Source organism: Amblyraja radiata, chromosome 5, assembly GCF_010909765.2.
Source record: "Amblyraja radiata isolate CabotCenter1 chromosome 5, sAmbRad1.1.pri, whole genome shotgun sequence".
NCBI lineage: Eukaryota > Metazoa > Chordata > Chondrichthyes > Rajiformes > Rajidae > Amblyraja > Amblyraja radiata.
The window spans coordinates 89,722,403-89,734,346 of record NC_045960.1 but is presented as its reverse complement, the minus strand read 5'-3'; the positions used below and the strand labels follow the sequence as shown (position 1 = coordinate 89,734,346).

At 42.3% G+C, this 11,944-nt stretch overlaps 1 protein-coding gene across 1 annotated transcript in view; it reads right to left on the bottom strand.

The window, feature by feature from the left end:
- Nucleotides 1–781: 781 nt before the first annotated feature.
- The window catches only part of gfral (GDNF family receptor alpha like), an 89,123-nt gene continuing 77,960 nt past the window's right edge, over nucleotides 782–11,944 (bottom strand). Inside the window, exons 9-10 of the mRNA XM_033021704.1 lie at nucleotides 3,755–3,839; nucleotides 782–1,268 (exon numbers count right to left, since the gene is read on the bottom strand). Of these exons, the coding sequence (XP_032877595.1) occupies nucleotides 1,223–1,268; nucleotides 3,755–3,839 (131 nt within the window). The 3' untranslated portion in view covers nucleotides 782–1,222. The remainder of the gene's footprint in view (nucleotides 1,269–3,754; nucleotides 3,840–11,944) is intronic.

Sequence of the window (11,944 nt, the reverse complement as noted above, 5' to 3'; positions counted from 1 at the left end):
CTCACAATGTCCATGCCGAACATGACACCAAGTTAAACTAATCTCCTCAGCGTGCACGTGATCCATTGTCATCTCTGCCTCCACCACAACCCTTGGCAGTACGTTCCAGGCACCGAACACTCCCTGTATGAACAAAACTTGCGCAGCATGTCTCCTCGATCGGCGTGGACTTGGTGTGCTGGGGCCTGTTCCACACTATATCTCTAAACTAAACCTTACTTATACCTCGACAACGGAACACAATGATGACCTCTTGCACAACTATGGACATTTAATGTTTTTCAATTATATATTTTCACACCAAAGTCTTGTTTTGTTGCACTGCCTTATCACTGTCTTGCAGAATTTATGCTGCTGAAAGTAAGTAAGTAAGAATGTCATCGTTCTGTTCCATTATGTATGACCACAAAACACTGAGCCACTCCAGAGACCCGCAGCAATACCCAGAGTCGCAGCACATCCTTGTACAATGCCAAAGAGAAACTCTGCTCCAGAAAACTCTCTGACAGCCTTGCCAGCTGTCTAAGCCCCAGCTTTATTGGCTGTCAAAGCCAGAACAGGAATACAAGTAAAAAACTTTCCCGACTCAAAACGTCACCTATCCATTTTCTCCAGAGATGCTGCCTGACCCGCTGAGTTAATCCAGCATTTTGTTCCTATCTTTGGTACAAACCAGTACCTACAGTTCATTTTCATTACAAATAAAAAGCTAATGGTCAACATGAACAGAATCATAATACAATCAGTGAATGCTTGAGCTACAAAACAAGGACCACTTTCCCATTGTTTAAAATCGTGTTTATTACAATTATTTTGCATTTAACAATAAATTATTTAGTTGAATACAGTGTGTTTCTAAAGCAACAAAAAAGCAATACGTCCACTGAATGTCTTGTACACATTAACGCTGTTGGTAGGAATTTCCTCAGTGAGAATGTGGGTGAAAGTTATCTTGCATCTTCATTTCTCCAACCTGTCTTGTCAAGCAAAATTCGCTTCTGGAAGTCGAAGATGACTAATTTTTGCTTTCTACCCATGGTTTAAATCAAATATAAATTCAGTTTATCAAATAAGTTATGCAGGAGAACTTCGAAAACCTAACCACACAATAAATAATTACACATGCATAGGATGTGGCACACGTAAAACGGCATGAGAACTATATTTTTCAACCAGAACATCCACTCCAATGTTGCCAGTACTTGAGTATTTTGGTCTTTGTTTAACATGTAGAACTTTTTGCAGTCTGTTCAGATATCTTGGATATTCTGAAAAGAAACACAATTGTGTCAGTGCATCATTCTCAAAAACCAGATGTGAGCACAGCTGCTGAAATAATGTTTCCACCCAGCGAATACTTCTTGCAGGGCTGTTTTGCTGTTAAATAAGTACATTTGCAAATATCACTTGAATCCCTGCTGTAACCTGACCTAAAATTCTGTTCTGTGCCAGGTAACATCACAGTGTCAAGAGTGCAACTTTGACCATAAAACATTGGAGCAGATTTTTGCTAATCAGCACATCAAGTCTATTCTGCCATTCAATCATCGCTGATCTATTTTGTCCTCTCAACCCCATTCTCCTACATTCTCCCCATTACCTTTGACGCTTTACTATGCAATAACTGTCAACTTCTGCCTTAAAAATACCCAATATCTTGGCCTCCACAGCAATGAATTCCATAGGAATTGTGGCAATGAATTCCATAGGAATTATCGGAATAAAACTATTTTTATCAGTCTGGTTTCACTGTTCACTGAGACAAGTAAAAGCCCTGTCCCACTGTCCGAGTTCATTCAAAGAGTTCTCCCGAGTCTGCCCTGATTCGAACTCGGAGATTTACGGTAATGGCCGCTTGCAGGTACCCGGGGCTCTCATGGACAGTTTTCAACATGTTGAAAAATCTTCACGAGTCTACCCGAGTCTTCCCGAGTAACTGCCGTTAGCGTTACGGGCTGCTAAGAGACGCCCCCGAGCTCCGACGTACCCGCTACGTTCATTCTACGTGCTTACCACGAGTTTGATTTTTTTTTAAACTCGGGAGAGCACGTGAATGAACTCGTACAGTGGGACAGGGCTTTAACAAGAATAGAGTCGCCAGCAAAAGATCTTCTCTTGAAGGCAGTGACTGGTGCAACAATGTATAGAAAGTCATAGATCAACACAAAATGTTGGAGTAACTCAGCGGGACTGGCAGCATCTCTGGAGAGAAGTCATGGGTGACGTTTCGGGTCGGGACCCTTCTTCAGACTGAAAGTGATGGGGAGGGAACTGGAGGTAGGATGGGGCCAGTCAAGTCATACCACAAGGTCCCACACAGTTCTTAACCCAAATATTAAGGAAAGAACCCACACAGACCTACTGCAGTAATCTGTATTGTTGTAGAAATCCCGACAGCTTGTCATCAGGAGATGGTCCCTGTGCTGCCCTTTAACTTTCCCGGGAGTCCATTCCCGCACTCCAAATAAACCAATAGAACACTGTTCCCACCCATCTTCTCAACCCACTGAAGCTTTTTTGCAGCACTCTTTTTAAACTCATGAGGTTTTGTTTCCTGCATTCTCTTTGAAGTCACTGCAGTGCAATATCTCGTAAAGGTGAATTAAAACTGTGGTAAACTAAAATTCAACGTGCCTGCACTATCCATGTCAGGAACTGGTAATCCCAAATTAAACTCATAACTCTCCAGATACTTTAAGTACACTGGATTAACATATGCCTTCAAGACGTTTTAATAATACCTTTGTAAGAGGCTTCATGCACTGTTGTTGGTGCCAGCTGCACGGCATCTGATCAATACAAAGACACTAGATTATCCCCTCCCACCCACCAAAATAAAAAACTTTCACCCCGTTAAGGAAAATAAAAGCGCTCTCTAAAGGTAGAATCGAACATCTACCTTGTTTGTTCATCAAGATATAAGAATTTCACAGCTTCATCCAACCAGCTACAGATCATTTTGCTCCATTTCTATCAAGCCCCATTTATCTCAGTAATGTTCAGAGGAGTATCGCTCTTACAGTACATCAGCCTGGATCCTTTTCAGACTGAACAAAGAATGTGATCTGTAATTACTGTTTACTTTTTCCAATTGATGCTTGTTCAATCGAGCATTGCCTATAGGTCAACATTGGCGAGGAATAATACAAACTATTTCCTTTTTAGATATTCAGCTCTTCTCTGCCAAACCTACACAATAAATGATTTATGGGTAAATTAGTTAGTGCACTGCAAACACAATTATTGCATGAAGCTCGCAGTATATAGCAATTAGTTTTATGTTCCGTCATGTCTCCAAGTTCTACAGGGTAGAGAGCAATAATTACACAGCTCTTCAAGCAGTAAGAACCCATCTGTGCTGAAGCTTTATTCCAAAAAAACATCTGTACATATTTATAACTAAATATACTTGGCATAACAGGCTCCTCCTGCAAATCACTCTTCTGACAATAGTGAGAATGATGATCAGCCCATAAATAAACAGATCTAGTAATGTGACTGCTTTCACGCTGTATTGATTAGCCTGACATTGATTGATAGAAATGGCAGGCTAATTAAGCATGTCTGGCCTGAATCTAATAGTAATTGTGTTACCACCTCAATGTATGATGTGAAAAGGCTTTCAACCAACATTCCCATAAACCCAGCTGGTAGCAAAGTGAATCAAATAATGTTTCACTTGTGAGGCAACCCCACAACAGCTTTTTTTCCAGAAATATTTCATTACAGGCTGAAGAAAGGTGACATTGCTTACCTTGTCTTGCATAAGATGACAGTAATGACAACCCCTAAGACCAAAGTGACCACGCAGACATATGTAATCGCACATATTGTTATACCTGGGGGGAATAGAAGGATGCTGGATTAATGTTGTACTTCATGCCATGAATTTTTGTTGCCATTGGAATTTTAAACATCCGAAGAAGGATTCCAACCTGAAACACCACCTTTCCTTGTTCACCAAAGATGCTGCCTGACCCACTGAGTTACTCCGGCACTTTGTGTCCTTTTTCTGAGGATTTCAAGGGATGCGTCACACATGTAAGGTCTCTGACTTATGGTCATTTTAGAAATACCTTTAAAGTTTCACATGTGGGATGGCATCGACTACCTTTGTGTGATTTTTTTTCAAAGAGAAGAAAGGATAATGCAATTAGTGAGAGCAAGGAAATTATATTACTGTTTGTTAATGGGACATTCAGTCCTGTAAGTTCAGAGGCCTCTCAATCCCTTGGTCGATCCATAATGAAGACAGTGAAATTGTCTGTTACTTTGGCATACTGAATAGGTATCATATGCCATCACCTTTTGACCTTTTCCCATTGCCTTCAGGCAATGCAATCCACTTAAAGCAAGAATGCTTTATAAAGATAATAAATTGTCAGAAAAATGATTATTTAAAAGGTAGTAAAACTGAAAAGAAGATGGAACAATATTAGGTTCAAAGTAAACAGCATTGTGATTTATCTTGGGCCTGTTTTAATTCCTTATATTTAAGATTGCTGTCTTTTACAAAGACTCCCTTCTCCTAAGTGACAGAGTTTGGGCAGATTGCCACCGAGGCAGTTTATTTCATAGTTTACAGACTTGTGCGAAAATGACAAACACCTGGTTTAACTTTTTCTAACCTCTCTACAAGGGCTTCTGAAAGGCCTTTTTCATTAGAGTTTTATTGGAATTCCATATGCAGTTAATAATAAAAAGATCATTAAGGAAATAATGGCTGCATCAACCTGGTTAAATTCTATAGAGTGTATTTTCCTTTAACAGTGAACAAAGGCAGAAATATTCTCAGGCACGCTGGCCTGGATTTGTGTTCAAGGCAAACATTTAATGTATTTCTTCATTGCATATTGTTGGGAAAAGGCTGTTTTCAAGAATAATCCTCTGACTAGAAAACCATACACATCTGGTCTCCTGCTTCTATTTTCAAAATGGAGAGAGACAGGGGGATCTAGGTTTTACATAGTACAGTACAGCACAGGAATAGGCCATTCAGCCCACAATGTCCATGCAGAACATGAATCTAATTCATGATTCACAACATTTTAAGTGGAAGGTCTCATGAAGGCAAATGGCATGTGGTCCCTTATTGCAAAATGGTTGAAGAATACAGAGATGTTGTCAAGTTAAATAGATTTTAGTTTAGTTCCATTAAGTTTACTGTTGTCACACAGTGAAAAGCTGCTGTTAAAATAAATATTTAAAATTGGAACAATTGTAATGTATGAAAACAGATCACCTTCTGGGAACAGCAGCAAAGAGTCGTAATGTTCCGGCGCCATCATCAAGATGCACTAGTATTGTGGTTGTTGATATTTTTAATATTTTTAAAAATTATATATTATCTATGAGTATTGTGTTTTCCCACTGATCATCAACCTCCCATTTACACGGATCCTATATTTTAATTTCTCTCCACATTCCCATCAAATCTCCCAGATTCTACCTCATACCTACATATGCACCACAATTTACAGTGGCCAATTCACTTAATAACCCACACGTATTTGGAATGTGGGTGAAAACCAGAGCACTGGGAGGAAACCTATGAGGTTACAGGGAGAATGTGTAAACCCCACACAGTTAGCACCCAAGGTCAGGATTGAACCTGTCTCTGGCACTGCGCGGTTGAAGTTTTACTCGCTGTGCTGCTATGCATCCTCTGTTATTCTGCTCCAGCATAATCAAGGAATGTCATTAATCTCGATACTGGCAATGCATCTCACAACATCAAGAGCATATTACAAGTAGTTATCAATGACATGCCTGTTTTTATAAAGAGACGTTACAAGGAGAGGATGTTAATGATTTAGAGAAGGGAATTGAAGACTTGGTGGCCATATTTTTGGATGATACAAAGATAGGTGGAGGGGCAGGTGGTGTTCAGGAAGGAGGGAGGCTGCAAGAGGATGGACAGGTTGGGAGAGTGGCAAATGTAATACGGTGTAGCAAAGTGTACGGTTATGCACTTTGGTAGAAGGAATAAAGGCATAGAGGACTTTCTAAATGGGGAGAGGATTCAGAAATCGGTGCAAAGAGACTTGGGAGCGCTGATGCAAGATTCCCAAAAGGTTTATTTGCAGGTTAAGTCAGTGATAAGGAAGGCAAATGTAATGTTAGCATTCATTGCAACGGGACTGGAATATAAAAGCAAGGATGTAATGATGAGGCTTTATCAGGCATTGGTGAGCAGGCCACATTTAGAGTATTGTGAATGGTTTTGGGCCCCATATCTGAGGATGTGCCGGCTTTGAAGAGGGTTTAGAAGATGTTTATGAGAATGATCCCAGGGATGATTGGGTTAATATGCGAGGAAGGTTCTGGGCCTGCAGTTGCTGGAATTTAGAAGGACAAGGGGAGATCTCACTGACACTGTTGGTTAATGAAAGGCTTAGATAGAGTGGAGGTGGAAAGTATCTCTCCAGTAGTCGGAGAGTATAGAACCAGACGGCACTGCCTCAGAATAAAATGATGTAACCTGAAAATGGAGATGAGGAGGGATTTAGTTTGTCAGAGGGTGGTGAATCTGTTGAATTCATTGCCACAGATGCCTGTGGAGGCCAATGCAATGGGTATTTTTAAGACAGAGATTGATAGGTTCTTGATTAATAAGGCATCAAAGGTTACGGGAAGAAAGTGGGAAAATGGGGTAGAGAGGGAAAAATAGATCAGTCATGATTTGAATGGTGGATTAGACTTGATGGACTGAACTGACCTAATTCTGCTCCTATGTCTTATGATCTTATTGTCTTATGGAGAAAACTGAAAAATTCGTTAATTCTTCTGACTTTTCCATGCGATCAGTAGAGATACACCTGGTAAAGATGCTACCTCACATCGCCAGAGTTCCAGGATCGATCCTGACATTGGGCGTTTGCATGGATATATGGAGTTTGCATATTCTCCCTGTGACTCCGTGAGTTTCCTCCGGGTGCTTCGGTTTCCTCCCACATCCCAAAGGCGTGCAGGATTGTAGTTTAATTGACTGCTATAAATTGGCCCCAGTATGTAGGGAGTGGGTATAAAAATAGGATGACATAGAACGAGCATGAATGATGTTCGATGTGAACTCAGTGGGCTGAGGGGCCTGTTTCCGTGCAATATCTTTCAATCAATCAATTCAATCAATCAATCTAAAGTTATGTCTGTTTTCATTCTCTTTAGACCGTAACATTCAAGGCAAACAAGATGTAGAAATAGCAGATTCAATTTCAGGTTCTTCGTGTAGTCTGGTGCTTCAGATGTGGTCTGAGAAATCACATTCAAATGCTTCACGTTTCTGATTTCAGTGATGTAAAATTTGGCTTTGGAAAGCTGAACCAATTTAAAAAATATGGTTAGGATTAGGAATTGGCTTTGGATTGTTCAATGGCCTGAAGCGGCTCATGTGCAATAAAGGATGATGATCAGGAGGTCTGCCGCCCTGTTTGAACAGCAATCTACATTTATGTAGCCTCTTTAAAATACGGCATGTTGCAAGCAACATTTTATTGAAGGCATATGGTGAAGGAAGAGCAGGCAGAGGAATCCGAGTATTGATTCTCAGAATAGATTTAAATTCTTAAATCTTATAGATTTAGCAATAAGAAGAGTTGGACATACACGGGATTGTTTTTTTTCTGGGGCGTCGGAAGCAGAAGGATGACCTGATAGAGGCATATAAAAAATTATGAGTGGCATAGATAAGGTCAAAAGTCAAAACCTTTTTCCCAAGATGGAAATGGCAAAGACCAGAGGGCGTAGCTTTAAGGGGCTGTACCACTGCGGCGACCTAATCCGCGAGTTCTGGTGAGTTTGCCCTCGACTCGTACTCGCAGCATGGTCGACACAAGGTCCTAGGAGGTCTTTGTAACTCTCCTTCATGCTCGAGAGTAGTCCCCGCGTACTCGAGGCCTCAGCTAGGTCACGGCGTATTTTTCAACATGCTGAAAAATGCCCGCGAGTAAAAAAAGATTGCCATGGAAAAAATCGATATTTTTTTTTACCCGTAGGTTTAGTCGAAGTAGGCCGTAGTAGGTCGGCATGTTATTCGTAGGTAATCGAGGGTAGTCAAAGGTAATCGAAGGTAGTTGAAGGTAGTCATAGATAGTCTTCAACATAGTCGAAGGGAAGTCGATGGAGATCGAAGGAGGTCGTCTTCACTCTCCACTATTCGGTGTCCAATTTTTCTGAAGCTAGTCGAAGCTAGTCTTCAACATAGTCGAAGGAGGTTGAAGGAGGTCTTCTACATTGTCGAAGGAGGTCTTCAACATGACATTTTTTCAAACTCTCCTAAACTCTTCTAAACTCGCCAATTAGGTTGCCGCAGTGGGACAGTCCTTTACAGGTGAGAAGAGCAGTTTAGAGGAGATGTGCAGAGCAGGGTTTTTTTGTACACAGAGAGTGCTGTGTACCTGGCACGTGCTGCCAGGATTGATTGTGGAGGCAGATACAACAGTGGCATTTAAGAGGCTTTTAGATAGACGTGTGGATATGCAGGGAATGGAAGGTTATGGATATGTGCCGGCAGAGGAGTTTAGGTGAACTCAGTATTGTGTTCAGCACTGACATTGTGGGCCAAAGGGCCTGTTCCTGTGCTGTACTGCTCTATGTTTTATGAATATGAGGAAGAGAGATTTAAAACTAAGGTATTATGGACAAAGGTAATTGAGAGATAATGGATGAGTGAGTAATGAATTTACTATCTCAATCAAGCACTCAATGCATGCCTTAGTATCAGAATTAAATACTTCTGTATCTTCTCATTAAAGCACATTCATTTCCTTTCTTTGTAACTGATTGTAATCGGTGGATGTAGTGTAGTAACCTTCACATACTGCAACAAAACACTTATGGGTTAAAGAAGTTGCTAATTACAGCAAAGTAAACAAAGTACTGAAAATGAACCATTATCCTTCTGTGAATTGCTATCACTGGTTACTGCCTTGGGAAAGATCCTTCTTTGATTACAGCTGCTCAATTTCACCCTTAGTTTCAGATGTTATGTTGCAAACATTTTGGCACACTTTGGATTTCTTTTGGGATTTGTACAGATACATATTTAATAGGTTGTTTCTGTGCTGAATGACTCTGTGGCACTCTGGGAGTCCTGTTGGTTTGCTATTCATCTTCAGAAAGCAGCTGCTGTCAAAACAAGACCGTTACATTGGAAAGTCTCCAAAGGCTGGTTCGAGGTTTCAGTTAGCAAATTCCTAGTGATTCAGTGTGTGCTGTAGGCACGGTATATCAAATCATGCAAACATAGCACGTTTAAATGAGAAAACTGAATCCAGAGTGAAGAAAACATATCCTTTTTATCCCAGGCTCGCACCTCAGTAATGAACAATCTTGTTCCGATGAGGATAATTCTCCTTGATGAAGACAACTCTCAGCAAAGAGACTAGAAAGGTAGACACAGAAAAGGAGATAAAGTGGAACGAGGAAAGGGTGTGGAATATGATTGGGACTATTCTCAAGATATGTTTTAGTGCTGGAAAAGACAAAGTGCTGGAGTAACTCAAGCGGGTTCAAGCATCTCTGGAGTACATGGCTCGGCGATGTTTTGGGTCAGGACCCTAATACAGGCTGATTTTATTGTGGGGAGAAAGTTGGGAAAGAGTTGGGAGATGGACAAAGCCTACTTTTCTAATCTAATTTAAACTTTTCATATAGAGTCATGGAGTAATTTAGTATGGAAACAGGCCCTTCAGCCAGCTTGCACACACTGACCAAGATGCCCCATCTACACTAGTCCCATCTGTCCCTTATCCCACTGAACCTTTCCTAACCATATACCTGTCAAAATACCTTTTAATTGTTGTTATAGTTTTGCCATAACAAACTCCTCTGGCTGCCCATTCCATATACCCACCACCCTGTGTGAAAAGGTTGCCTCTCAGATTCCAATTAAATCACTACCCTTTCACCTTAAACCTATGTCATCTGGTTCTTGATTCCCCCACTCTGGCTAAAAGGCTCTGTGCATCTACCCTATCTATTCCCCTCATGATCCTATACACCTACATAAGATCACCTCTCATATACCTCCACTCCAAGGAATACCACCCTAGCCTTCCCTACATTTCCCTATAGTTCAGGCCCTCAATATCCTCACAAAATATAGTTTTTACTAGTGTTACTAACCCCAGAAGTAAATATTACAGCTTTTCAGTCTCACTTTCTCTGGCCTCAACACGTATACATTTAGTCTCAGCAATTGTCCGTCAGTCTAGATTTCTGATCTGATAATATAGGTCAATAGAAGGTTAAATAGTTGGCTGAGAAACCAATTTCCGTAGTGTCATATCATTCTCTACATTGCAAGTATTCAATTATCAACATGGATTTCCTCCCACTTCCCAAACACATGCTGGTTGTTAAATTAATTGGCTGCTATAAATTTCCCCTAGTGTGTAGGTGAGTTATAGAATCCAGAAGTCTATGTGAATGTGGGGAGAATAAAGTGGAATCAGTGAAGGACCCGTGTAGGCGGGTGATTCATGGCCAGTGTGAAGTCGAGGGGCCGAAGTGCTTGTTTCCATTATGTTACGCCTCTGTGACTTTATGCCTAATTCTGCAGTTGCAGTTGATTTCTGCTTTAGACTGCTCTCTTTATACGCCCCAATTTTCATCCCCTCCCACTTTGCATCATTGTCCCTTTTCCCATTTAGTTTCCCTTGTCTTCCACTATGTCTCAGACCTTCATTTCCATTCTTTTCTCCTTGCAGCCACTTTTTTCCTTGCAGCCTGCACAGTAGAGAACATGCTGACCGGTTGCATCGTGGCTTGGTTCGGCAACTTGAGCGCCCAGGAGCGGAAAAGACTGCAAAAAGTTGTCAACACTGCTCAGTCCATCATCGGCTCTGACCTCCCTACCATCGAGGGGATCCATCGCAGTCGCTGCCTCAAAAAGGCTGCCAGCATCATCAAGGATCCACACCATCCTGGCCACTCACTCATCTCCCCGCTGCCTTCAGGTAGAAGATACAGGAGCCTGAAATCTGCAACATCCAGGTTCAGGAATAGCTACTTCCCCACAGCCATCAGGTTATTAAACTCAACTCAAACAAAACTCTGATCATTAATAGCCCATTGCACTTTATCTGTTTATTTATGTGTGTATATATATATATTGTACTTCGGAGTCACGTGAGTGACTACGTGAAGACCCCGTCCAGCACGCATGTGCGCCATATCGTCTCTCGTATTGCGCAAACGACAGGCTGTTGGAGCGCTGCTTCCAACAGCTCGGACCTGAAGGTAAGTTTTTAACTTTATCAGGTCTCTTTTTTACTGCAGGAAGCGTTCAGAGCTCCTGTTGGAGGTCCGAGGTCGGAACCCCAGCGCCACCCGGCTCCCTTCTACAGGGACCGCCGGGGGGGAATCCCGGCTGCGAATCGCGGGGATATCCGAAGCCGACCACAGAATCACGGGGAAGCCCTTTATCAGGGACCGCGAGGGAAACCTCGTTTACTAAGCCACGCCGGCTCGGGGGAAGCCCAAAACCGAGGGAGCATTCAAAGGGGAAATCCCGGCTCCCGACACCGCAAGGATCCCTGCTACAAGGTTCCATAGATGCTGCTGCACCCGCTGAGTTTCGCCAGCATTTTAGGTCCCAACTACAAGGGCCATGGGGAATGCCAACCGCAGGAAGAAGCCTGGCTGCGGGGACCACGGAACCCCAGAAGACTGCAGGTAACCTGCCTTCCGGGACCGGGGGAAGACCGCGGGTACCCGCTTCAGAGACCACGGGAAAACCACGGGTAACCCAGCTTCAGGGACCGCGGGAAGACTGCGGATAACCCAGCCTCGGGGGCCATGGGAAGACCACAGATAACCCAGCTTCAGGGACCATGGGAAGACTGCAGATAACCAAGCTACAGGGACCTTGTGAAGAACACGGGTAGAACCGTGCTTGGGGGAAACCTCAGTTACGGGGACCGTGTGGAAGACCGCGGGTAGA